At 45.9% G+C, this 27,135-nt stretch overlaps 3 protein-coding genes and 3 long non-coding RNA genes across 34 annotated transcripts in view; 2 read left to right on the forward strand and 4 right to left on the reverse strand.

The window, feature by feature from the left end:
- LOC118381223 (cAMP-dependent protein kinase catalytic subunit alpha-like) overlaps positions 1–2,390 on the reverse strand; it is a 35,021-nt gene extending 32,631 nt beyond the window's left edge. Inside the window, exon 1 of the mRNA XM_052526116.1 lies at positions 2,368–2,390. Coding sequence (XP_052382076.1) covers positions 2,368–2,390 — 23 coding nt within the window. The remainder of the gene's footprint in view (positions 1–2,367) is intronic.
- Positions 2,391–6,058: 3,668 nt separating this feature from the next.
- LOC127932514 (uncharacterized) lies at positions 6,059–6,966 on the reverse strand. Of its 2 annotated transcripts, XR_008145783.1 has the most exons (3): positions 6,941–6,966; positions 6,665–6,859; positions 6,059–6,595 (listed from the first exon to the last, which is right to left on the reverse strand). It is a non-coding gene; the product is annotated as an uncharacterized LOC127932514 (long non-coding RNA). The 2 variants fall into 2 exon arrangements; XR_008145782.1 differs by lacking the exon at positions 6,941–6,966 and having other exon boundaries at positions 6,665–6,910.
- Positions 6,750–9,779, forward strand: LOC127932513 (uncharacterized). 26 transcript variants are annotated; one of them, XR_008145762.1, is made up of 7 exons: positions 6,750–6,899; positions 7,249–7,428; positions 7,464–7,535; positions 7,572–7,607; positions 8,434–8,734; positions 8,777–8,976; positions 9,630–9,779. It is a non-coding gene; the product is annotated as an uncharacterized LOC127932513 (long non-coding RNA). The 26 variants fall into 26 exon arrangements; XR_008145779.1 differs by having other exon boundaries at positions 7,464–7,499; XR_008145767.1 differs by lacking the exon at positions 7,572–7,607 and having other exon boundaries at positions 7,249–7,320; positions 7,357–7,428; positions 7,464–7,571.
- Positions 9,611–16,091, reverse strand: LOC118379403 (histone chaperone asf1b-B-like). 2 transcript variants are annotated; one of them, XM_052528382.1, is made up of 5 exons: positions 15,525–16,091; positions 11,958–12,073; positions 11,525–11,779; positions 11,325–11,363; positions 9,611–10,178 (listed from the first exon to the last, which is right to left on the reverse strand). In XM_052528382.1, the coding sequence occupies exons 1-5, from the start codon at positions 15,631–15,633 to the stop codon at positions 9,972–9,974; spliced, it is 726 nt and encodes a 241-aa protein (XP_052384342.1). In that variant the 5' UTR covers positions 15,634–16,091; the 3' UTR covers positions 9,611–9,971. The 2 variants fall into 2 exon arrangements, with proteins under 2 accessions (XP_052384342.1, XP_035622322.1); XM_035766429.2 differs by lacking the exon at positions 11,325–11,363 and having other exon boundaries at positions 9,612–10,178; positions 11,603–11,779; positions 15,525–16,054.
- Positions 16,092–16,712: 621 nt separating this feature from the next.
- On the forward strand, positions 16,713–20,896 carry LOC118379404 (uncharacterized). The gene is made up of 3 exons (XR_004824618.2): positions 16,713–16,917; positions 19,800–19,891; positions 19,985–20,896. It is a non-coding gene; the product is annotated as an uncharacterized LOC118379404 (long non-coding RNA).
- LOC118379405 (DENN domain-containing protein 1B-like) overlaps positions 20,885–27,135 on the reverse strand; it is a 42,973-nt gene continuing 36,722 nt past the window's right edge. For both annotated transcript variants that reach the window (XM_052528380.1, XM_052528381.1), the window contains 7 exons: positions 25,780–25,820; positions 25,602–25,658; positions 25,133–25,168; positions 24,886–25,005; positions 23,935–24,032; positions 23,425–23,626; positions 20,885–23,304 (listed from right to left, as the gene is read on the reverse strand). In XM_052528380.1, coding sequence (XP_052384340.1) covers positions 22,177–23,304; positions 23,425–23,626; positions 23,935–24,032; positions 24,886–25,005; positions 25,133–25,168; positions 25,602–25,658; positions 25,780–25,820 — 1,682 coding nt within the window. In that variant the 3' untranslated portion in view covers positions 20,885–22,176. The remainder of the gene's footprint in view (positions 23,305–23,424; positions 23,627–23,934; positions 24,033–24,885; positions 25,006–25,132; positions 25,169–25,601; positions 25,659–25,779; positions 25,821–27,135) is intronic.

The following is a 27,135-nucleotide window of genomic DNA, read 5'->3' on the forward strand; positions in this document are numbered from 1 at the left end:
CATGTGTACACCAGTATCCTCCCTACACAGTATCCTCCACTATGTCAGTATCCACCAGTATCCCCCCAGTATCTACACATGTGTACCCATCCACTCTTCAGTATCCTCTACTATACAGTATCCTCCCTCTACACAGTATCCTCCACTACACCAGTATCCTCCACTATACAGTATCCTCCACTATGTACAGTATCCTCCCCAGTATCCTCCACTATACAGTATCCTCCACTATACAGTATCCTCCACTATACAGTATCCTCCACTATACAGTATCCTCCACTATACAGTATCCTCCACTATACAGTATCCTCCACTACCCATCCTCCACTACAGTATCCTCCACTATACAGTATCCTGTACCCATCCTCCACTACAGTATCCTCCACTATACAGTACCCATCCTCCTCCACTATACAGTACCCTATACAGTATCTCTCTATACAGTATCCTCCACTATACAGTATCCTCCCTATACAGTATCCTCCACTATACAGTATCCTCCACATACAGTCTATACAGTATCCTCCACTATGTCCTCCACCCAGTATCCTCCACTATACAGTATCCTCCACTACAGTATCCTCCACTGTACAGTATCCTCCACTATACAGTATCCTCCACTATACAGTATCCTCCACTATACCATCCTCCACTATACAGTATCCTCCACTGAAAGTACACAGACAAAATACAGTATCCTCCAGAAATATCCTCCACAGCACATCCTCACACAGTCCTCCACAGTATCCTCCACTACACAGTATCCTCCACTACACAGTATCCTCCACTATACAGTATCCTCCACTATACAGTATCCTCCACTATACAGTATCCTCCACTATACAGTATCCTCCACTATACAGTATCCTCCACTATACAGTACAGTATACAGTATCCACTATACAGTATCCTCCACTACAGTATCCTCCACTATACAGTATCCTCCACTATACAGTATCCTCCCCTACACAGTATCCTCCCCTACACAGTATCCTCCCCTACACAGTATCCTCCCCTACACAGTATCCTCCCCTATACAGTATCCTCAGTATCCTCCACTATACAGTATCCTCCACTATACAGTATCCTCCACTACACAGTATCCTCCACTACACAGTATCCTCCACTACACAGTATCCTCCACTACACAGTATCCTCCACTATACAGTATCCTCCACTATACAGTATCCTCCACTATACAGTATCCTCCACTATACAGTATCCTCCACTATACAGTATCCTCCACTATACAGTATCCTCCACTACACAGTATCCTCCACTACACAGTATCCTCCACTATACAGTATCCTCCACTATACAGTATCCTCCACTATACAGTATCCTCCACTATACAGTATCCTCCACTATACAGTATCCTCCACTATACAGTATCCTCCACTATACAGTATCCTCCACTATACAGTATCCTCCACTATACAGTATCCTCCACTATACAGTATCCTCCACTACACAGTATCCTCCACTATACAGTATCCTCCACTATACAGTATCCTCCACTATACAGTATCCTCCACTACACAGTATCCTCCACTATACAGTATCCTCCACTATACAGTATCCTCCACTATACAGTATCCTCCACTATACAGTATCCTCCACTACACAGTATCCTCCACTACACAGTATCCTCCACTATACAGTATCCTCCACTACACAGTATCCTCCACTATACAGTATCCTCCACTACACAGTATCCTCCACTACACAGTATCCTCCACTATACAGTATCCTCCACTATACAGTATCCTCCACTACACAGTATCCTCCACTACACAGTATCCTCCACTACACAGTATCCTCCACTACACAGTATCCTCCACTATACAGTATCCTCCACTATACAGTATCCTCCACTATACAGTATCCTCCACTACGCAGTATCCTCCACTATACAGTATCCTAAACTGTTATAACCTAACTATTATAAACTGTTATAACCTAACTATTATGAACAGTTATAACCTAACTATTATACTGTTATAACCTAACTATTATACACTGTTATTATAAACCTAACTACCCCTGTAGGCTATATAAACAAGAGTCTCACTGCTCGTCATTGATTGGGTAAAGTACCAATGTTTCAGCATCACAGCGTCCTTCAGGGAGACAGGCAATGACTGGGAGCTTGAGAAAGGGTGTAGTGCTCTATCTTCCTGCATACAGTCTGTTAGTCAGCACCTCTACTAACTACTCCTCCACCACCACCACCTGCCCTGCAGTTCTACAGCCTGTGCCCGGGCCTCCAACATGCTGCCTATCTAACAGCAATGTGGCCATTCTTACACCTGGCCTGCAAAAAGCCACCCTGTCCTGCTGGTGCTGCTGGGTGATAACATACTGTACCTGTCTGGGACACGGGACGACATTCATCTCCAACACTGTTCCCTGAACAAATACATCAGGCTACTTCTAGAAATGTACTATCTTAAAGGCAGTGGGGGAATCAGGCATATCAAAGGGACAATCTGGGATTGAAACATTATAAACATTATGGCCTAAAATCTCAGTTTCTACCTGGCACTTTCTTCATCCATCAACCAGATATAAACCTAGCGTGATGTCCCACAACCAGACTCATAAATAATACCTCTACTCACAAGATAATCTAGGTTCTAGAACTGTAATGTTCTAGAACTGTAATGTTCTTAAAACTGTAATGCTCTAAAATTGTAATGTTCTAGAACTGTAATGTTCTAAAACTGTAATGTTCTAAAACTGTAATGTTTTAAAACTGTAATGTTCTAAAACGGTAATGGTCTAGAACTGTAATGTTCTAAAACTGTAATGTTCTAGAACTGTAATGTTCTAAAACTGTAATGCTCTAAAATTGTAATGTTCTAGAACTGTAATGCTCTAAAACTGTAATGGTCTAGAACTGTAATGTTCTAGAACTGTAATGTTCTAAAACTGTAATGTTCTCAAACTGTAATGTTCTAGAACTGTAATGGTCTAGAACTGTAATGCTCTAAAATTGTAATGTTCTAGAACTGTAATGTTCTAGAACTGTAATGGTCTAGAACTGTAATGCTCTAAAATTGTAATGTTCTAGAACTGTAATGTTCTAAAACTGTAATGCTCTAAAATTGTAATGTTCTAGAACTGTAATGCTCTAAAACTGTAATGGTCTAGAACTGTAATGTTCTAAAACTGTAATGTTCTAGAACTGTAATGTTCTAAAACTGTAATGTTCTAAAACTGTAATGTTTTAAAACTGTAATGTTCTAGAACTGTAATGTTCTAAAACTGTAATGTTCTAAAACTGTAATGTTCTAAAACTGTAATGTTCTAGAATGCTCAAATGTGGCTTTATGGAAGTAAGCTACAAAGTATTAGATGAATAGGCCCTTGTAGGCCAATAGATGAGTAGGCCCCTGTATGCCTATATTTCTCTCAGTATTTCCTGCTCTTTGGGTATTTTAGTCTGGGTATCTGGAAAGCATTTTGTGACCACTGCTGATGTTAAAAGGACTTTATAAAATAAATGTGATGATTGATCGATTTATTTGTATTACACAATTTTAAGCATGTATAGAATTTTGGATATCCTGAGTAGCCTATACCCTAAACACTTCAGGGGTGCACTGTGTCCCCTCAGAGAGACTGTTAGAGAAGTGAACAGACAGGTAGACTGATCATTCTGAGCGACACCGTAATGACACCCACCACTCTCCATCTCGCTCCCCTTCTTGGCCGTGGGCACGTTGCCCATGATGGCAGGCCGTCAGCGGGCGATTCGAGCTCCACAACCCGCCCTGGACTCTCCAGGACCCGGTCCAAGCAGTCGGTCCGTTCGTTCTCCCAAAACCAGTCGGCCCGGACTGAAATAGCTTGACAGCTGCAGTCTAGACTGTCAGTGAGCTCACCTGATCTCCTCTACAGTATAGAACCGTTATAACAATAATAAATCGTGTTATAGTCCGGAATGGAGACAGCGACGTCCGTGTCTCCGTCTTTCTGTCTTGGGCTGTGGTATGGTGCTTTGCTGGAACCGCAGCGCTCCGGGCCGAGTCCAGCGCATCCAGCCCGACTCGGTCGGTACGCCTGTCCCTCCGTGCAGCCCCCGCCGATCGAGGCCCCACGCCTCTTCCCAGCGCAAATACCCCGTTTTCGCACCGTGCAAGGTGGCCACTCTCCGAGCCGGATACCTAGTCCCCTTTCCCGAACCCGGCTCCGAAGATGTCGTTTTACCGAACCCGATGAGGTCGGGAAATCACCAGAATCAACATAGCCTACTGTAGCTTTCGGTGTGAAGCAAGCCGAGTGACCGACTACTGCCGACAGACAAGCGAGGCCCATCCATAGAGCCCATTGGCTGAATCCAGCCCGACTGATAACGGAGTGAAGGACACTGATTGGCCACCTGTCAGTATGTCAAACTAGTAAAGTGCTCAGATTGGATCATTACCGTCCGTCAACAAAACCAAGATTCCGCCCTTTTGACATGCAAAAACCAGTGAGTGACGTCACTGATGATTTTCCTACTGGAAGATGTACACGCCCACATTCGCTCCTTTCGCGGTATTCTGATTGAATCGGTGCTATAGGCTTGTGGGCGGAGCTAACGGAACGGGCCCTGTTCGGCGAAATACCATTGGCCGTCTGACGGAATGGCCTCGCGTTGCCCCCGCCCTCCCAACAAATCCGTGATTGGCCGAGTGACGTCAAGCAGCAAGGGCTATTTTTAGGAATGTTGCTCAGAATGAATGTAACGCGCTACCGCAGGACTTCCAAATCCAGTTTGTTTGTGTAACGAACGACGCACGAGGAAACGTGCCCTGGCTCGAGATATATTTACAATCAAAGAAACTGTAACGATAAAGATATTTGAAACAGTTTCTTCCGATAGTGATCATTCTATTTAATCTCCAGGGTTGTTCCATTGTTTATGTTGCATTGTAGTAACAGTATCAACGTTGTGGCTCCACACGCTAATAACATTTACATTACATTTAAGTCATTTAGCAGACGCTCTTATCCAGAGCGACTTACAAATTGGAACGTGTGCTTCTACACCTGCATTGCTTGCTGTTTGGGGTTTATGGCTGGGTTTCTGTACAGCACTTTGAGATATCAGCTGATGTACGAAGGGCTATATAAATACATTTGATTTGATTTAATAAATCATGTTTTATAGTGAGGACCAATAGATTATTTTGGAGGATATCGGTGGTCCTACATATATTTAGGAATATAGGAAATACATGCAAGCACATCCCTGTCAAGGACACAGTTGAACTTAAAACGGGGTCAACTTTAGCGGTTGCAAACAGATGGACCAGCATGCAGACGTCTCCTCTCGCCTTCCTCAGCACTATGGTGAAGATACTGGACAGGTATGAGAAGAACACAATGTACTAATCTTAATATCCAGCACAGTGATTTTATCCACCACTACTAAGATCAGTGCAGAGGGAGAGAGACTGTTCTAAGATCAGTGCAGAGGAAGAGAGACTGTTCTAAGATCAGTGCAGAGGAAGAGAGACTGTTCTAAGATCAGTGCAGAGGGAGAAGAGAGACTGTTCTAAGATCAGTGCAGAGGAAGAGAGACTGTTCTAAGATCAGTGCAGAGGGAGAGACTGTTCTAAGATCAGTGCAGAGGGAGAGAGACAGGATCACTGAACACATTGGGATGGAGGGGGTGTAGAGGGATGATGATCTGATCGGTCCATTCAAGAGGGATAAGAATGAGCAGAGCCCCCCCCCCCTCCAATGCAGTTGCTTAGCAACATGAGGCAAGTCTGCACGGTCTCATAGTGAAAATGGTGGAGAAGCTGTTCCTCCTGCTGCATTTTATGAATGAAACAGCAGTCAGGCTCACAGCTTCTAGCAAGCCTCCCTTCTCCACCCCCCCTCCCTTCTCCACCCCTCACCCCCCTTCTCCACCCCTCACCCCCCTTCTCCTCTCCCCTTTTGCTTCTCTCCACACTCACCTTCTCAGTGATGTAACCTCTCCAGTTGAAAACATAACACAGCATTGACACACACACACACACACACACACACACACACACACACACACACACACACACACACCTTTTAAAAACAACAAATGTTTATTATTATTACTTTCATTGTTACAAATATTACAATGCAAAACAAAATACAAAAAAAAACACGACATCTCTTAAGTGCTAATGAATCAAAGGTATATACAGTAAAGTAACAACAGTCACATGACTGACATAAACAAACCCCTCCCCCAACAGTCACATGACTGACATAAACAAACCCCTCCCCCAACTACAACACATGTTCCCTCCCAAATGGCACCCTATCCCCTACATAGTGCCCCTACTTTTGACAACAGCCTTATGGGCCCCGGACAAGTCTAGTCAAAAGTAGTGCACTATGTAGGGAACAGACTGACATTTTGGACACAGACCAGGTTCGGGATCAAGTCCTTTTAAATTCTACATCCAATTCTACATTTTTCTTCATTGAAAAGCCTTGATTTGAAGTGGAGTTACAGAGTACTTCCTGAATTGAAATGGAATTGAGGCATGAACAGTCCTGGAGTCACCCTGTAGGGGGAGGCTTTTTCCCAGAGACAACTCTCCCTCTAGAGGCCTACCTTCCTGGAGTCACCCTGTAGGGGGAGGCTTTGTCCCAGAGACAACTCTCCCTCTAGAGGCCTGCCTACCTTCCTGGAGTCACCCTGTAGGGGGAGGCTTTTTCCCAGAGACAACTCTCCCTCTAGAGGCCTACCTTCCTGGAGTCACCCTGTAGGGGGAGGCTTTTTCCCAGAGACAACTCTCCCTCTAGAGGCCTACCTTCCTGGAGTCACCCTGTAGGGGGAGGCTTTTTCCCAGAGACAACTCTCCCTCTAGAGGCCTACCTTCCTGGAAGTAATCGCAGATCGGGGATTGGTTGGACAGGTGGAAGTAATCCCAGAGACAACTTCCCTCTAGAGGCCTACCTTCCTGGAGTCACCCTGTAGGGTGATCCCAGGGGATTGGTTGGACAGAGACAAGTCCCTCCCAGATCTAGGGGATTGACAACTCTCCCCTGGACCTTCCTGGAAGTAACCCAGATAGGGGGGGATTGGTTCCTGGAGTCACCCAGGTGGAAGACAACTCTCCCTCGGGGATTGGCCTACCTTCCTGGAAGTATTCCCAGATTGGGGATTGAGTTGGACAGGGTGGAAGTAATCCCAGATTGGGGATTGGTTGGACAGGTGGAAGTGCAGAATGGACAGGTGGCAGATCCAGGGGATTGGTTGGACAGGTGGAAGTAATCCCAGATCGGGGATTGGTTGGACAGGTGGAAGTAATCGCAGATCGGGGATTGGTTGGACAGGTGGAAGTAATCCCAGATTGGGGATTGGTTGGACAGGTGGAAGTAATCCCAGATTGGGGATTGGTTGGACAGGTGGAAGTAAATGCAGATTGAGGATTGGTTGGACAGGTGGAAGTATTCCCAGATTGGGATTGGTTGGACAGGTGGAAGTAATCCCAGATTGGGGATTGGTTGGACAGGTGGAAGTAATCCCAGATTGGGGATTGGTTGGACAGGTGGAAGTAATCCCAGATCGGGGATTGGTTGGACAGGTGGAAGTATTCCCAGATTGAGGATTGGTTGGACAGGTGGAAGTAACCCAGTTCTGGGGATTGCACTACATTGGAGCAGGCCCTGGAAGGTAATCCCAGATTGGGGATTGGCCCTTGGACAGGTGGCAGTCCAATGCAGAGGGGATTGGTTTACAGGTGGAATTAAATGCAGATCGGGCCCTGGTTGGACAGGTGGCAGTAAATGCAGATCAGAGGGCCCTGTTTACAGGTGGCAAGTATTCCCAGATTGGGGATTGTTGGACAGGTGGAACTAATTGCAGATTGAGGGCCCTGTTTACAAAGTATTCACCACATTGAGCAGAGGGCCCTGTGGACAAAGGTGGAAGTAAATGCAGATTGAGGCCCTGTTTACAGGTGGTAGTACTACATTGAGCAGAGGGCCCTGTTTACAAAGGTAGGAAGTACAATGCAGATTGAGGATTGTTGGACAGGTGGAACTATTCCCAGATTGAGGATTGTTGGACAAAGGTAGTGAACTAAATGCAGATTGAGGATTGTTTACAGGTAGGAAGTACATTCCCAGATTGAGGCCCTGTTTACAAAGGTGGAAGTAAATGCAGTTTGAGGATTGGTTGGACAGGCCCTGGAAGTATGCACCAGATTGAGGATTGGCCCTTTTACAGGTGGAACTAAATGCAGATTGAGGATTGTTTACAGGTAGGAACTATTCCCAGATTGAGGATTGTTTACAAAGGTGGAAGTAAATGCAGATTGAGGGATTGGTTGGACAGGTGGAAGTATTCCCAGATTGAGGGATTGTTGGACAGGTGGAAGTAATGCAGAGCAGAGGGCCCTGGTTTACAGGTGGAAGTACATCCCAGATTGAGGCCCTGTTGGACAGGTGGAAGTATTCCCAGATTGAGGATTGGTTGGACAGGTAAAGTAATAGTGTGGTCTCCTTGTTTCCACTGATACAAATCACTTCCAGGTACCCTGCTCACCTCAGGGAAACAGGGACGCATTTCTACAGTATTGAAGCAGGGCCTGAGCTTTAGCTGTGTTGCTATGGAAACCAGTCCAGGTGTGAAGTTAGGTTTTAAAACAAGAAGACACACAACAGGACTGTTTGGATCAGGAGTCTGACATGGCACCCTGTTCTGTGGTAGTGCACTACATTGGAGCAGAGGGCCCTGTTTACAAAGGTAGTGCACCACATTGGAGAGCAGAGGGCCCTGTTTACAAAGGTAGTGCACTACATTGGAGCAGAGGGCCCTGTTTACAAAGGTAGTGCACTACATTGGAGCAGAGGGCCCTGTTTACAAAGGTAGTGCACTACATTGGAGCAGAGGGCCCTGTTTACAAAGGTAGTGCACTACATTGGAGCAGAGGGCCCTGTTTACAAAGGTAGTGCACTACATTGGAGCAGAGGGCCCTGTTTACAAAGGTAGTGCACTACATTGGAGAGCAGAGGGCCCTGTTTACAAAGGTAGTGCACTACATTGGAGCATAGGGCCCTGTTTACAAAGGTAGTACACTACATTGGAGCATAGGGCCCTGTTTACAAAGGTAGTGCACTACATTGGAGAGCAGAGGGCCCTGTTTACAAAGGTAGTGCACTACATTGAGAGCAGAGGGCCCTGTTTACAAAGGTAGTGCACTACATTGAGAGCAGAGGGCCCTGTTTACAAAGGTAGTGCACTACATTGGAGCATAGGGCCCTGTTTACAAAGGTAGTGCACTACATTGGAGTAGCAGAGGGCCCTGTTTACAAAGGTAGTGCACTACATTGAGAGCAGAGGGCCCTGTTTACAAAGGTAGTGCACTACATTGGAGCAGAGGGCCCTGTTTACAAAGGTAGTGCACTACATTGTAGCAGAGGGCCCTGTTTACAAAGGTAGTGCACTACATTGAGAGCAGAGGGCCCTGTTTACAAAGGTAGTGCACTACATTGGAGCAGAGGGCCCTGTTTACAAAGGTAGTGCACTACATTGGAGAGCAGAGGGCCCTGTTTACAAAGGTAGTGCACTACATTGGAGCAGAGGGCCCTGTTTACAAAGGTAGTGCACTACATTGGAGCATAGGGCCCTGTTTACAAAGGTAGTGCACTACATTGGAGCAGAGGGCCCTGTTTACAAAGGTAGTGCACTACATTGGAGCAGAGGGCCCTGTTTACAAAGGTAGTGCACTACATTGGAGCAGAGGGCCCTGTTTACAAAGGTAGTGCACTACAGTGGAGCATAGGGCCCTGTTTACAAAGGTAGTGCACTATGGAGGGAATAGGGTGCCAGTGCCAGGGGAGACAGAGGGAGGTGTTGCTGTGTGAAGGAGGGAGACCGTACACCCTACAGTACAGCTGGTTTATAATAAGTGACTCAACCTTCCTGCCAAAGACTGCTGGAGTAGAACGTGGCAAGGCAATGCTGGAGGGGTGGCTGTGTTCTACAGACAGTCCATCGAGTTACCAGACAGCAGTCCTACAGGTAACGCCTTGCCAGCTAAACAGGAGGAGGGCACCATGCTGCTGCTACTGCTGCTGTTGGGGGAGGGGTCTACGTTCTCACTGTCCTCCAGCTTGTCTGAACAGCCGTCCCAGTTGATATGGAACCGGGTCACACGGGGGTTAGAGGCCAGGATGTTCCTCTGCAGCTGGGGGGGTTACGGGGAGGGTTATGGTTCAGAATTAAGGCTGGGAGTCCAAACTTCAGATTTCAAACTGTGGTGAATCCTGGTGTGTGTATTAGTGTGTCCTGGTGTGTGTATTACCTGTGTGTGTGTGTGTGTGTGTGTGTAGTCTGGTGTGTGTGTGTGTGTGTGTGTCAGTGTGTATGGGGCGGTGCGGCAGGGTAGCCTAGTGGTTAGAGAGTTGGACTAGTGACCGAAAGGTTGCATGTTCGAATCCCCGAGCTGACAAGGTACAAATCTGTCGTTTTGCCCCTGAACAGGCAGTTAACCCACTGTTCCTAGGCCGTCATTGAAAATAAGAATTTGTTCTTAACTGACTTGCCTAGTTAAATAAAGGTTAAAAAAAAAATATACATATATATAGGTGAAATTTAAAAAAAAATCAGTATGTAGTCTGGTGTGTGTATTACCTGTATGTAGTCTGGTGTGTGTTTATCAGTGTGAGTTACCTGTGTGTAGTCTAGTGTGTGTATTACCTGTGTGTAGTCTGGTGTGTGTGTGTATCAGTGTGTGTATTACCTGTGTGTAGTCTGGTGTGTGTGTATCAGTGTGTGTTACCTGTGTGTAGTCTGGTGTGTGTGTATCAGTGTGAGTTACCTGTGTGTAGTCTGGTGTGTGTGTGTATCAGTGTGAGTTACCTGTGTGTAGTCTGGTGTGTGTGTGTATCAGTGTGAGTTACCTGTGTGTAGTCTGGTGTGTGTGTGTATCAGTGTGAGTTACCTGTGTGTAGTCTGTATGTGTGTGTGTATCAGTGTGAGTTACCTGTATGTAGTCTGGTGTGTGTGTTACCTGTATGTAGTCTGGTGTGTGTATTACCTGTATGTAGTCTGGTGTGTGTGTGTATCAGTGTGTGTATTACCTGTGTGTAGTCTGGTGTGTGTGTATCAGTGTGTGTTACCTGTGTGTAGTCTGGTGTGTGTGTTTATCAGTGTGTAGTTACCTGTGTGTAGTCTGGTGTGTGTGTATCAGTGTGAGTTACCTGTGTGTAGTCTGTGTGTGTGTGTAGTGTGTTACCTGTGTGTAGTCTGTGTGTGTGTATCAGTGTGTTACCTGTTACCTGTATCAGTGTGAGTTAGTCTGTGTGTGTGTGTGTGTATCAGTGTGAGTTACCTGTGTGTAGTCTGGTGTGTGTGTATCAGTGTGAGTTACCTGTGTGTAGTCTGGTGTGTGTGTGTGTGTATCAGTGTGTAGTTACCTGTGTGTAGTCTGTGTGTGTGTATCAGTGTGTGTTACCTGTGTGTAGTCTGGTGTGTGTGTATCAGTGTGAGTTACCTGTGTGTAGTCTGTGTGTGTGTATCAGTGTGAGTTACCTGTGTGTAGTCTGGTGTGTGTGTATCAGTGTGAGTTACCTGTGTGTAGTCTGGTGTGTGTGTATCAGTGTGTATTACCTGTGTGTAGTCTGGTTTGACCGGTGGATTCTCTCGGAGCTCTGGGTCGGTGTATTCATTGTTGACATAGTAACCGATACGGATGAACTCCTGTCCGTTGTAGGTGCAGGTGATGAGCGCCACGGTTACCCCCACAGCATCACTCTCAGGAATCAGCCCGGTGTTGGGGGCATCCGCCTGGAGAGAGAGAGAGAGATGGGGTGATGAGAAGGAGAAAGGGAGGAGAAGAAGAGGGTGGGAAGAAGGTAGGAACATAAAGAGATGATCTGATGAGAGGAAGGAGAAGTGGGAGGAGAAGGAAGAGATAGAGGGAGGGGTGCGTGTGTGTGTGTCAGTCACTCAGTGTGTCTCTCACCTGGAACACAAACATGTGTCTGCCTGCTGGTACCGGTCCGACCAGAACTGAGTCCAGAGTCTGATCATACTCCTCACTCTCTGCTGAGCCCACATAGATGATCTTCCACTCCAGGTCTACACACACACACACACACACACACACACACACACACACACACACACACACACACACACACACACACACACACACACACACACACACACACACACACACACAGAGAGAGATTAACTTCCCTGACCCAGTCTGTAATACATGTCTCAAGCAGACCACCATAGTCCCTGTTCCCTAGAACACTAAGGTAACCTGCATAAATGACTATCGCCCCGTAGCACTCACATCTATAGCCATGAAGTGCTTTAAAAAAAATTAAAAAAACTGGTCATGGCTCATATCAACACCATCATGCCAGACACCCTGGACCTACTCCAATTCGCATACCACCCCAACAGATCCACAGATGACACAATCACACTCTACACTGCCCTTTCACACCTGGACAAAAGGAACACCTATGTGAGAATGCTGTTCATTGACTACAGCTCAGTGTTCAACACCATAGTGCCCTCAAAGCTCATCACTAAGCTAAGGACCCTGGGACTAAACACCTCCCTCTGCAACTGGATCCTGGACTTCCTGTCGGGCCGCCCCCAGGTGGTGAGGGTAGGTAACAACACATTTGCCAAGCTGATCCTCAACACGGGGGCCCCTCAGGGGTCCGTGCTCAGTCCCCTCCTGTACTCCCTGTTCACCCATGACCTTACACGACTCCCAACACCATCCTTAAGTTTCCCAGCGACGCGACGGTGGTAGGCCTGACACCAACGACGAGACGACCTATAGGGAGGAGGTTAAAGACCTGGCAGTGTGGTGCCAGGACAACAACCTCTCCCTCAACGTCAGCAAGACAAAGGAGATGATTGTGGACTACAGGAAACGCTTCAAGTTCCTCTGTGTCCACATCAGTAAGGACACATGGTCCAAACACAGTTGTGAAGAGGGCACGACAAAGCCACTTCCCCCTTAGGACGCTGAAGAGATTTGGCATGGGTCCTCAGATCCTCTAAATGTTCTACAGCTGCACCATTGAGAGCATCTTGACTGGCTGAGTCTCCGCTTGGTACGGCAGCTGCTTGGCATCCGACCACAAGGCGCTACAGAGGGTAGTGCGTATGGTGCAGTACATCACTGGGGACGAATTCACTGCCATCCAGGACCTCTATTTATTTATTTTACCTTTATTTAACTAGGCAAGTCAGGGGAGAATGACAGATTTGTACCATGCCAGCTCGGGGATTTGAACTTGCAGCCTTTCGGTTACTAGCCCAACGCTCTAACCACTAGGCTACCCTGACGCCCCTACTATACCAGGTGGTGTCAAAGGCCCTAAAAATGGTCAAAGACTCTAGCCACCCAGTTCTCTCTGCTACCGCACAGGAAGTGGTGCCAGAGCGCCAAGTCTAGATCCAAAAGGCTCCTTAACAGCTTCTACCCCTGAGCCATAAGACTGCTGAACAGTTAATCACATGACTACTCTGAATATTTACATTAACCCCCTTTTTAATGGAAACTGAGACTCTAGCACCGGCTCTATGCACACTCAATGGACTCTACCAACACACACGCTACACTGACTCCAATACACACACTACACTGACACTCCAATACACACACACACTCTGTTTATTATCTATTCTAATTGCTTTGCCACTTTTACCCCTACCTACATGTACATATGACCTAAATGACCTTGTAACCCTGTACATTGACTCGGTACCGATACTCCCAGTGTACAGTCGTGTTATATTTAATTGTGCTATTTCCTTTTTTGGAAATAGTTCTTACTTTTTAACTGCATTGCTAGGAAATGGCCCGTAAGTCTAATAATAATACATTTAATGAAATGGTTCAATGCTGTTCATTATACAACAATGCATAAAAATAAGTGTATAATATATAAATAACCATATCATAAAATCAACAATCAAAGTCTTGGAGGAAGGGTAGATCAGCCAAAAATGAGGAGTCTGAAGGCTTTAAAAGCCCCAACAGTCTAAACATCCAGGAGATTATCTGGAAGGGAGACCTAAAGGTGTTGCTGGGAAGAAAAGGACCCAATGTTCCGAGGCCGGGTCACACAACGTTCTGAGCCCAGGTCACACAGCGTTCCGAGCCGGGTCACACAACGTTCCGAGCCCGGGTCACACAGCGTTCCGAGCCCGGGTCACACGGCGTTCCGAGCCCGGGTCACAAGACGTTCCGAGCCCGGGTCACACGGCGTTCCGAGCCCGGGTCACACAACGTTGCGAGCCCGGGTCAACAGCGTTCTACCCCGAGCCCGGGTCACACAACGTTGCCGAGCCCGGGTCACACAACGTGCCGAGCCCCGGGTCACACAACGGCTCTAGCCCAATGGGTACCAACACAACGTACACGAGCCCGGGTCACACAACACCGAGCCGGGTCACACAACGTTCCGAGCCCGGGTCATTGCTTTGCCACTTTTACCCCGAGCCCGGGTCACATATGACGTAAATGACCGAGCCCGGGTCACACAACGTTCCGAGCCCGGGTCACATTTAACGTGCTATTTCCCGGGTCACTTTTAACGCATTGCGAGCCCGGGTCACACAACATTTCCGAGCCCGGGTCTGTTCATTATACAACAATGCATAAAAGCCCGGGTCACACAATTAACCATAGCCCGGGTCAACAATCAAAGTCCGAGCCCGGGTCACACAACGTTCCGAGCCCGGGTCACACAACGTTCCGAGCCCGGGTCACACAACGTTCCGAGCCCGGGTCACACAACGTGCCGAGCCCGGGTCACACAACGTGCCGAGCCCGGGTCACACAACGTTCCGAGCCCGGGTCACACAACGTTCCGAGCCCGGGTCACACAATATTGTATTGGGCAGATGTGACAAATACAATTTGATTTTAATTTAGGAAGTTTACTTTAAAACCCATCTATTCACTAGTGCACTATTTTTGACCAGGTCCCATAAAGCTCACTATATAAAGGGAATAGGCTGCTATTTCAGAAACAACCACTCATTAAGTGTGGTCACACCACCTCCACTTTAATGCGGGAAGGATAGGTTTCTTCTCATTAGTGGAAATAGCTATTTATCGGTTATAAAAATAACCTAGGACAAGAGATATGTTTTTCCCGCAATTTATTGGTAAATAGTTCCAGGGTCTGACAATGTAATCCGTTAACGCACCAATCGGCTCGAGGCCACCCAGACGTCAGAGAAGCACCGGAAACGTGAACAATACGCGCGGGCGCCAAATTCTGATGCAGTGTCAACACAAATAGCTAATTTACTCAAACAATACCAACACAAATAGCTAATTTACTCAAACAATACCAACATATTTGAATTGATCTAAGTAGTTAGCTATAAACATATACGTGTAAAGTTAATTGAAAGATACATTTAAGCAAACTGTTGTTGCACCTAAACCGCAACGGTTAACTACATTATAATTACACAATAATACTATAGTTTGCTAGATTTGACCAAAAAAAGAAGTTAGCAACTGAATAACGTTACCACTCACCCTCCGGTAAATCCTCCATGCACTCGAACGTAATCTCGAACTGAAACGGGTTCCCAAAAGGACTTGGGTTGTCCAACACAGCGACATTCAACACTTGAACTTTAGCCATTTATTTTCAGTAGTCTTGAAAGGGTAGCAGATTAATAATTTGAAAATTAATCGAATTTAGCTCGTTTATCTCCCGTTGCAGATAAAGGCAGGACGGAAAATAATAAACTAGCCAACGTTAAACAATTCAGTCTTTGACTAAAGATACGTGTGTGGCGTCTTCTGATGGTTGTTACCGTCTTCTCTCCTGCAAACTTAATCAATTTCAATTGCTTGCAATATAACACCTGCTTGGCGCTAGATTCTTTTTCCAAATTAAATAAACAAAAGCTTGTTTTGACAGGTGTTTTGTTTGTAGTTCTCGGTTATTTTGTAGCTAGAGGATAACATTCACACTCCCGCCAGTGTGTTCGGAAATGGTCCTCTTAACGTCACGAAATCCAGCAGCGTTTCTTCTTCTCTCTTCCGGCTGTAGAACTGAGGATGGTTGAACATGAAACTTTACACTGCCATCTAGTGACGGGAGGGAATAGTTCAGATTAAGATTTTGCAGAAAGAAGGCCTCCAGTACTAGCCGCATAAACGCTGCACAATTAACAAAATAACTAAACAATTAGTTGAGGAGAGATAAACTTTCCATGTGATTAATGTCGTATTTGCTAATGATGTTGCACTCTGCTGAAACACAAACTCAGGATTGTGACTTAAATAAGCGCGCTGGGCTTGGGGCCAGACAATGGACTGTCCGAGCCGCACTCCCTGCCTGTTTCATAACAATACATACAGCTGAATAGGCAGACAGTCACTGTGTACAGAATTGACTGGTCAGTTTCTAACAGAGTATATTCCGAATCCTAAATGTTAAAACTCCTCTCCAGTCCATAGCTCTGTATTAGGATACAATGAGTTATGCAAACTGCATAGAACTCACATACGGCCCTATTACTTAGACAATGCTCTACTTTGGAACAAAGCCCGTTACACTGTTTTACACTATTTGCTAAAGATGTAGACTACAGAAGGCCTGTTTTTTTTAATTCTCCACAACGGTGTGTGTGTGTGTGTATGAGCGAGTGAAACAGAGACAGAGAAAGACGATCATTTGGTAGTAGTCCTCGGTACTGATTGGCTCTTGCGGTACATGTGACAACTATCCTCATCTGCATATGGACAGGTACGCTATGGTGAGCGGGGTAGAGAGTTACCGGGCTGGGCGTGTGAATGGAGGTTTAAAGTTCATCGAGAAATCTCCTAAGTAGCCCTAGGACATCGTTAGTCTACAGCAAGAGGACTACTGTTTCATACCGCCCCTTCACTTCGGAAAATAGCTCATTGTAATCAACAGGTAAGTCCATGGAAAACACCTAAATTAAACAATCGCCAGTGTTGTTTGATAGGTCCGTATAGTAATGCGGACTTGATAGTGTCGGCAGAGGTGTTATTGACAAGTAGTTAAAGTAAGCCGAGGCTAGTTTTAGCAGTGGGACCTTAGCTTGATATGCTTCGAATGCTGAAAGCCGTGTTTTAGACCGTTTTGGGTTGGTTTTATTTCTTTGTAACAGAAACGCGTTAGAATTGATGCACCTGAAAACAGGTGTAGCAGGCTCGGTCGCATTCCAACAGCTGGGCAGACATTCCTTCTATCGGCGCTTTGAAATGACGTGTGTATGTGGCTGGGTTTCGCTCTGAATTCAAATATTTGTTTAGTTATAATAGTTACTTTGACAGGCACAATGGAATGGTAATTTGCAATTTGAGCAGATTTTAAAATAAAGCATCAATAATCGGTCGTTTTTAAATGGGTCTAGTCCTAGCGTTTATTAGTTGCTTCAACTTGATAATATGAGCGCTTCAATATTCAAATGTATTTCATTATTCCGTATTCCGATTCTAGTCATACGGTGGTTGTTTAGGAATGGTTGTTTGGACAGTAAAGTAAATACGTTGCGTTTCCTGTATGTTGTGCAACTCGTGGTTTCAGTGTAGTGTTGATCCGTGTACTATTGTTTACCCAGAGTATATCATTAACGATCTCACCGCTAGGAATGTTCAGACTCTCCAACCCTGGGTTTGTGCTGTTTCATCTCTGACGGGGGATGTGTCCCAAATGGCACCCGTATTATTATTTGTAGCCTACTACCGTTGACCTGGGTCCACACCCTATTATATACACACTGACCCTTATCTCGTGGACTATGGGCCCTGGTCAATAGTCGTCAAGTGTAAAAGGAATAGGGTGAGAGAGAGACACTGTTTTAGACTCTCTGGACCCGGTTGAGGGACACAAAAGTATATATATATATATATATATATATATATATATACTTACTTTAATATAATACATAAATAAAATCAATTTGATCTCAAATAAATAATGGGGAGTTGATAGGCTTGAAGTCATAAACAGCGCAATGCTTGAAGCACAGCGACGAGCTTCTTGCAAATGCAGGAAAGTGCTGTTAGAATGAATGCTTACGAGCCTGCTGCTGTCTACCATCGCTCAGTCAGTCTGCTCTATCAAATCATAGACGTAATTATAATATAATAAACACACAGAAATGCGAGCCTTAAGTCATTAATATGGTCAAATCCGGACACTATCATTTTGAAAACAACGTTTATTCTTTCAGTGAAATACGGAACCTTTCTGTATTTTATCGAACAGCGGTAACCCTACGTGTAAATATTGCTGTTACAACCTTCAATGTTATAATTATGTACAATTCTGGCAAATTAATTACGGTCTTTGTTAGGAATAAATGGTCTTCACACAGTTCACAACGAGCCAGGCGGCCCAAACTGCTGCATAAACCCCGACTCTGCTTGCACAGAACGCAGGATAAGTGACACAATTTACCTAGTTAAAATAAATTAATGTTAGCAGGCAATATTAACTAAATATGCAGGTTTAAAAATATATACTTGTGTCTTGATTTTAAGAAAGGCATTGATGTTTATTGTTAGGTATATTGGTGCAACGACAGTGCTTTTTTTCGCAAATGCTCTTGTTAATAAATCATCACCCATTTGACAAAGTAGGCTGTGATTCGATGATAAATGAACAGGCACCACATTGATTATATGCAACGCAGGACAAGCTAGATAAACTAGTAATATCATCAACCATGTGTAGTTAACTAGTGATTTATGTTAACATAAGTTTAATGATAGTTAGCAACTTACCTTGGCTCCTAGCTGCCCTCGCGTATAACAGGTGGTCTGCCTGCCACTCAGTCTCCTCGTGGAGAGCAATGTAATGGGTGTCTAAACATGCCGATTACAGCCCTAATTAATGGGCCTCTAGTCTCTGGACCTGGTTTAGAGACACTGTTTTAGACTGTATCTGGACCTGGTTTAGAGACACTGTTTTAGACTGTATCTGGACCCAGGTTTAGAGACACTGTTTTAGACTGTATCTGGACCTGGTTTAGAGACACTGTTTTAGACTGTATCTGGACCTGGTTTAGAGACACCGTTTTAGACTGTATCTGGACCTGGTTTAGAGACACCGTTTTAGACTGTATCTGGACCTGGTTTAGAGACACTGTTTTAGACTGTATCTGGACCTGGTTTAGAGACACTGTTTTAGACTGTATCTGGACCCAGGTTTAGAGACACTGTTTTAGACTGTATCTGGACCCAGTTTTAGAGACACTGTTTTAGACTGTATCTGGACCCAGGTTTAGAGACACTGTTTTAGACTGTATCTGGACCCAGGTTTAGAGACACCGTTTTAGACTGTATCTGGACCCAGGTTTAGAGACACTATTTTTAGACTGTATCTGGACCTGGTTTAGAGACACTGTTTTAGACTGTATCTGGACCTGGTTTAGAGACACGGTTTTAGACTGTATCTGGACCTGGTTTAGAGACACTGTTTTAGACTGTATCTGGACCTGGTTTAGAGACACTGTTTTAGACTGTATCTGGACCTGGTTTAGAGACACGGTTTTAGACTGTATCTGGTCACGTTTGACATTGCAGCCGACTGTCGAGACTGACCGATCTACAAATCACCTTGGATCACAAATAACTACTCAATATTATTTGTAGATCAGTCAGTCGGTCAGAATTTACCCATGATACATTGCGGTTTGGATCGAACACAGCCATGGTTTCTATGCTGATGTGTTCTGTAGACTTGGACAGACAGATAAACTGCCTCAACGGGGCTGAATTCACTGATATGGCCTGGCTCATGGATGCTCTCCAACACTCTCTCTCTAGAGACAGGCACCCCTCACTGTCAGTCTGGCTGCTGTGTCCCCATTGGTCCAGATGTGAGAGCAGAGACCAGCAGTGTCACCTCTAACCCTCAGGTGAGTGAGACATCTGTCTACCTATGGTCTGTGTATCTGTCTGCCTGTGTACCTGCTTCTCTCTCTCATCCGCCTCCTCTCTCTCTGACTCAGGGCCCGTCGTCATGAAAATGGTGTTGTCGTTACCAAGGCCGTCGTGGGGGTTGTGGTCTGTGTTAGTCCCAGGCCTGGCCCTACTGCTGTGCCTGGCCCTGGTCCTGATGGGCTGTGTGATCAGGAAGAAGAGAAGGATGGAGGGAATGTATCGGCCCAGTGCGGAGGAGAGCAAACAGACAGGACCACGGGGGGCTGAGAGACCAGGCCTGCCCCTGCCCAAGGAGGAGAGACTCATCTGATACCTGCACTCTAGTCTGGACGCTACACACACACAAACTCTCTATTCCTCCCTCTCTCTCTCACTACCATTGCCTCACTCTCCTCTACCCTGGACATGAAGCCAGAATGGGTTATTAGTAAGTATGTATTGTGTTGTGTAAAGTTATCTGGAGATGAAGTGTCTTGTTAAATATGCCAGAACATGCCTGGTGGATGTGCCATGTTCTCTCCAGTTTCTCCAACTGTGCTGATGTTGACATCAGTGTGTCAACCGGTGAATGCTGAATGCCCTGTCAGGGTTGTGTTGTTTACCTGGAGGTGGACTAGATGTTGACATCAGTGTGTCAACCGGTGAATGCTGAATGCCCTGTCAGGGTTGTGTTGTTTACCTGGAGGTGGACTAGTTGTTGACATGTTTACCTGTAGGTGGACTAGTTGTTGATCATACAGAGAAAAGGGAATTTTAAAAGTTCCTCTATATGCAAAATGTCTCTTTATTGTGGCAGTCATACTGTTACATGTGTACAAACTATTATTTAAGTGTATCCCGTGTATAAAGCATTAGTGTGTGTGTTTTTATATCTTGAAAATGAAGAGAAGAATGGTAAGGCACTATGAATGATTTCTAATGCACTTCTGATGATATTATCCAAGTGAAAAAAAATAAAACTCCCCTCAAAAAGTATAAAACTTCCATTTATTCAGTGCATTTAATATCATCCAGGAAAAAAATATTTGATTTAGTAATAAAAAAATATCTTCAAGTGTGTATTCAGTGCATTGTGTTAATGTGTTCATGTTCCACAAGCTCCACCTGCTGGTCATCTAAGGACAATACAACCAGCGACATCAGTCAGAGGGATTGGACACAACTGGTTCCTGAATGTCATGTGACATGATCAGTGGGTTATTCAACTGTGGTGTGAAGTACTTAAGTAAAAATACGTTCAAGTACTATTTCAGTTTTTTTTTTTGGTATCAAAACATTACTTTACTATTTTTGACAACTTTTACTTCACTACATTCTTTATGAAAATAATGTACTTTTTACTCCGTACATTTTCCCTGACACCCAAACGTACTTGTTACATTCTGACAGGAAAATGGTCCATTTCACGCACTTATCAAGAGGACGTCCTTGTTCATCCCTACTACCGGATCTTGCCGACTCACTAAACACAAATGCTTCGTTTGTAAATTATGTCTGAGTTCCCCTGGTATCTGTAAATATATATTATTATTATTATTATAAACAGAAAATGGTGCCGTCTGGTTTGCTTAACACAAGGAATTTTAAATTATTTGTACTTTTACTTTTTATGCTTAAGTACATTTTTTTCAATTACATTGACTTTTAATACTTAAGAATATTTTAAAATAAATACTTTTAGACTTACTCAAGTTGTATTTTACTGGGTGATTTTCACTTTTACCTGTCATTTTCTATTAAGGTGTCTTTACTTTTACTCAAGTATGACAATTGGGTACTTTTTCCACAACTGATATTCAATAGTCGCACAATGTAGCTAAATGTTTAGCGCTGTATCAAAACGTTTTGCAATGGTAACCGTTTAATCCAAACTGAAAATATTTTCCAACGAAATTGAGAGTTTCTATTGGAAATATTCAGAAAGGTCCCTCCCCGTTCGGTTCCGTTTGCGTCCAAGTGAATACACCCTGGGGAAAACTTCTGGCCTTATGCATTACATCATAGACCTGTATAAGAACGTTACAGAATGTTCAGATAGAAATGTATGGTGTAGAACTGGAATTACTGTCTGTCGGTTAGAATATGGGATTGTGTCAATTCTATTCATTCTATTTCTACTTGCAACATTCAGAGCGCTTCATGTTCCTGAGTTTCACTTCCCATCCCAATTTCTTCTCTGACTCATCAAGTCCCCCAGTCTTTGAAAACTGCAGAATCATTGGCTGAGCTTTGCGCCACTCAAACAGTCCTGCACCAATCATCAAGCTTCAAATCTCTTCTTCAGCTCAGACACCTTGACAGGGGGCGGGTCTTCCTGTACTGTGGTGTTCTGCCCTGGTTCTGATTGGTTATTTATAGGTGTAGTCAGGACAGGGGTGGCTATGTCAGGGCCAGCTCTGTCATTCGGTGAGACCTGGGTGTTGTTGGGTTCCTGAGGGCAGCTCTTCTGTATAGTGTCCCAGGTCCGAGGTGTGTTGCTGGGCTCACTGGGTTTAGGCGAGCCCCTGGTCTGGGCCTTCCCATGGAGGGTTTGCACGGAGGCCGGTGACTGGAACAGTGCTACAGCAGATAGAACACTGGGAGAAAGGGGTGTGGGTCCCACCTCTATTTCCCCCCTTTCTTCTCTTTCTAGCTGACCCAGGGGTTGTTTAGAAGCATGGGTTGCTGTGCCGTTCTCAGGCCCAGGAAAAGCAGTGGTTTTGGGGGTGAGTCTGTCCCCTTCTCCCTGGTTGTCCTCCACTGCTCCGGCCCTAGACTCAGCACCCGGCCTTGGGCCTCTGTTCCTGGGTAATTCTCCTGGTGTCTTGGGGCCTCTCTCCTGCCCCTGGTTCTCCTCTTCTTGTTGGTCTTTACCTCTGTCATTCTGCATCTTCTCTCTCTCTTTCTCTCCCTCCACTTCTTTCCCCTTCCCATTCTCACCCACACATTCAGACTGAATCTCTGGGTCCATAGTGATGTCTTCATCCCTCTTCCTCTCCTCCATCTGTTGATCATCCTGCCCTCCTTGCCTCAGCACATTCCATCTCTCCATCCCCACCTCTTTCCTCTCTTTAAGCTCCTCTGCTTCCACCAACCCCTTTTCCATCTCTTCCTCTCTCCTTCCCTCCTCTCTCCTTCCTTCTCTCCACTCCTTCTCTCTCCTTCCCTCCTCTCTCCTTCCCTCCTCTCTCCACTCCTTCTCTCTCCTCCCGTCCTCTCTTCTCCCTTGAGGTGTTTCTGATGCTTCCTCTGACAACACCTGTCCCTCTCCTAGCCCATCAGAATCATCGGTCTGTTCTGGCCCCTCCCCCATGTAATGTAGCCCGTCCTCCTGGTTCCAGCTGTGCAGACTGCCACTCCCACCGATGGACACGCCTAGACTTTCCTGACTGGGAGTGGCCAGGCCCCTCTGTTGACACACAAGGGTGAGGAGATGAGATGTCTGGGATGTTTCCGAGTGTGTGTGTGTGTCTGTGTGTGTGTCAGTGTGCTGTTTCCGTGTGTGTGTCCTGTCACGTGCTGTCCTCACCTGTCTGATGTAGTCAGTAGTATCAGGTCCAAACAGGTCTAGACTTCGTGTCCCGTAGAGCAGGCCGCGGTCATGGGAGCTCCGGGCACTCAGCGTGTCAAAGATCTCCCCCAGGAGGTCCATCTCCTCTGGGTCACACATACCTGAGTCTCCCCCCTCCTCCTCCTGGAGCTCTGGGTCTGCCACGGGGCCTGAGACAGCACTGATACACACATATGGACGAAGACACATTTTGGTTCCATCACTCTCTGTCTCTGACTCACTCACTCATTCACTCACCCCTCTCTCTCTCTCTCTTTCTCTCTCACTCCCTCACCCCTCTCTCACTCCCTCACCCCTCTCACTCACCACCCTCTCTCTTCCTGTCTCTCATTCATACTCTTCTCTCTCCTGCCCTCTCTCTCTCTCTCACTCACTTTCCTGCCCTCTCTCTCTCTCTCTCTCTCTCTCTCTCTCTCTCTCTCTCTCTCTCACTCTCCTGCCCTCTCTCTCTCTCTCTCTCTCTCTCACCTGTCCTGCCAGTCTTCCTCCCAGGTGTCTCTGTTCTCTTGTGTGTTCTTGTCGTCAAGGAGACAGCCTTGTTTGTTAACTGGACGACGGGGACGAGACTGACAGTACAACAGAACAAGACACAGGCATGACACAGCAAGACAGCAAAATCATCACAATAGAAGAGGTTAAGTTTATGATTGGTGGGTTGAATAATCCAAACCTAGATATGTGGTGATGATTAAATTCTACCTCAGTGAAAAGTGTCCCCCAACCCACTCCTGTCTCAGTCTCCAGTATCTATGCTGCAATAGTCTATGTGCAGGGGGACTAGGGTCAGTCTTTTAAATCTAGTGTAATTCTCCTGTCTTATCTGGTATCCTGTGTGAATTTAATTATGCTCCCTCTAATTCTCTCTCTTTCCCTCTCTCCCTTCCCTCCCGGAGGAGCCCTGTATCATGGCCTGGCCTGATGTCTCCTGGCTGTCCCCAGTCCAACTTGTCGTGCTGCTGCTCCAGTTTCAACTGTTCTGCCTGCGGCTAGGAAACTCTAACCTGTTACCGCACCTGTTGCCTCGACCTCTGAATGCTCGGCTATAAAAAGCCAACTGACATTTACTCCTGAGGTACTGACCTGTTGCACCCTCTACAACCACTGTGATTATTATTTGACCCTGCTGGTCATCTATGAACGTTTGAACATCTTGAAGAATGGCTTTAATGGCTATGTCTCTTATCTCCACCCGGCACAGCCAGAAGAGGAATGGCCACCCATCAGAGCCTGGTTCCTCTCTAGGTTTCTTCCTAGGTTTTGGCCTTTCTAGGGAGTTTTTCCTAGCCACCGTGCTTCTACACCTGCATTGCTTGCTGTTTGGGGTTTTAGGCTGGGTTTCTGTACAGCACTTTGTGACATCAGCTGATGTAAGAAGGGCTTTATAAAAACATTTGACTTGATATTAGAGGCAGGTCTTACCTTCCCAAAGTGTTGTGTGATTGGTAAACGGCTCTGAAGACAATCTGATTGTTTGCGGCGGTGTGTGTGTGTTCCGGACACGGAGTTGCCTCTCTTAACGGAGAGAATCTCAACGTGCTCCTGCACATATATAGAGAGAGGATGAACACACACACACACACACACACACACACACACACACACACACACACACACACACACACACACACACACACACACACACACACACACACACTACAACACATACCTTGGGTGATAGAAAGTTCCTCAAGCCACGTTTGGCCTGAAAGAAAAGACAGAAAATAATTACTAGGAGACCAGATTTCACTAAGGGAACACACACACACACACACACACACACACACACACACACACACAGACAGACAGACAGACAGACAGACAGACAGACAGACAGACAGACAGACAGACAGACAGACAGACAGACAGACAGACAGACACACAGACAGACAGACAGACAGACAGACAGACAGACAGACAGACAGACAGACAGACAGACAGACAGACAGACAGACAGACACACAGACAGACAGACAGACAGACAGACAGACAGACACACAGACAGACAGACAGACAGACAGACAGACAGACAGACAGACAGACAGACAGACAGACAGACAGACAGACAGACAGACAGACAGACAGACAGACAGACAGACAGACAGACAGACAGACAGACAGACAGACTACGCACTTACCGACTTGTACATGTGAGTCTTAGACTTGACGTTAAGGATGAGAGCTCCTCCCCCTTTCTACCAATAGAGCAAAATAATTATACAGACCAATCAGAACACCTGAGACCTTATTTAACCAATAGCAAGTAAGTGTACGAGATGTGTGTTGTGTAAATGACAGAACACAGTAAGTTGTTACCTTCAGGTTGCCCACCAGTTGATGATAGGCTTTGGTGCTTCCTGAGAGAGAGAGACAGAGAGAGAGAGATATTACTTTTTCAGCAGTCTTATGGCTTGGGGGTAGAAAGCTGTGAAGGAGCCTTTTGGTCCTAAACTTGGTGGTCTGGTACCGTTTGCCATGCAGTAGCAGGGAGAACAGTCTATGACTTGGGTGACTGGAGTCTTTGACACTTTTTTGGGCCTTCGGTACCGAGTCAATATGCAGGGGTGCAGGTCATTCGAGGTACTTTGTAAAGTGACTGCATAGCCTTCCTTTGACACCGCCTAGTATATAAGTCCTGGATGTCAGGAAGCTTGGCCCCAGTGATGTACTGGGTCATACGCACTACCCTCTGTAGCGCCTTACGATCAGATGCCGAACAGTTGCCATACCAGGCTGTGATGCAACTGGTCAGGATGCTCTCGATAGTGCAGCTGTAAAACGTTTTGAGGATCTGGGGACCTATGCCAAATCTTTTCAGTCTCCTGAGGGGGAAAAGGTGTTGTCTTCCCCTCTTCACAACTGTCTTGGTGTGTTTGGACCATGATAATTAATTGGTGATGTGGACACCAAGGAACTCGAAACTCTCGACTTGCTCCACTTCATCGCCGTCGATGTTAATGGTGGCCTTTTCGGCCCTCCCTTTCCTATAGTCCACGATCAGCTCCTTTGTCACACTGCCAGGTCTCTGACCTCCTCCCTATAGGCTGTCTCGTTGTTGTCGGTGATCAGGCCTACAACTGTTGTGTCGTCAGCAAACTTAATGATGGTGTTGGAGTTGTGTTTGGCCACGCAGTCATGGGTGAACAGGGAGTACAGGAGGGGACTAAGCACGCACACTTGAGGATCCCCCGTGTTGAGGACCAGCATGGCAGATTTGTCGTTGCCTACCCTTACCACCTGGGGGCGGCCCTTCAGAAAGTCCAGGATCCAGTTGCAGAGGGAGGTGTTTAGTCCCAGGGTCCTTAGCTTAGTGATGAGCTTTGAGGGCACTATGATGTTGAACACTGAGCTGTAGTCAAAGAACAGCATTCTCACATAGGTGTTCCTTTTGTCCAGGTGTGAAAGGACAGTGTGGAGTGCGATTGAGAATGTGTCATCTGTGGATCTGTTGGGGCGATATTGGAGCCGGTAGAGTAGGATTCACTTTTAGTCCTGTATTGATGCTTTGCCTGTCTGAGGGCAGAGCAGCATTTCTTATGAGCGTCCAGATTAGTGTCCTGCTCCTTGAAAGCGGCAGTTCTAGCCTTTAGCTCGGTGTTGATGTTGCCTGTAATCCATGGCTTCTTGTTGGGATATTTACATACTGTCACTGTGGGGATGTCGGCGATGCAC

The sequence above is a fragment of the Oncorhynchus keta genome, chromosome 10, assembly GCF_023373465.1.
Source record: "Oncorhynchus keta strain PuntledgeMale-10-30-2019 chromosome 10, Oket_V2, whole genome shotgun sequence".
NCBI lineage: Eukaryota > Metazoa > Chordata > Actinopteri > Salmoniformes > Salmonidae > Oncorhynchus > Oncorhynchus keta.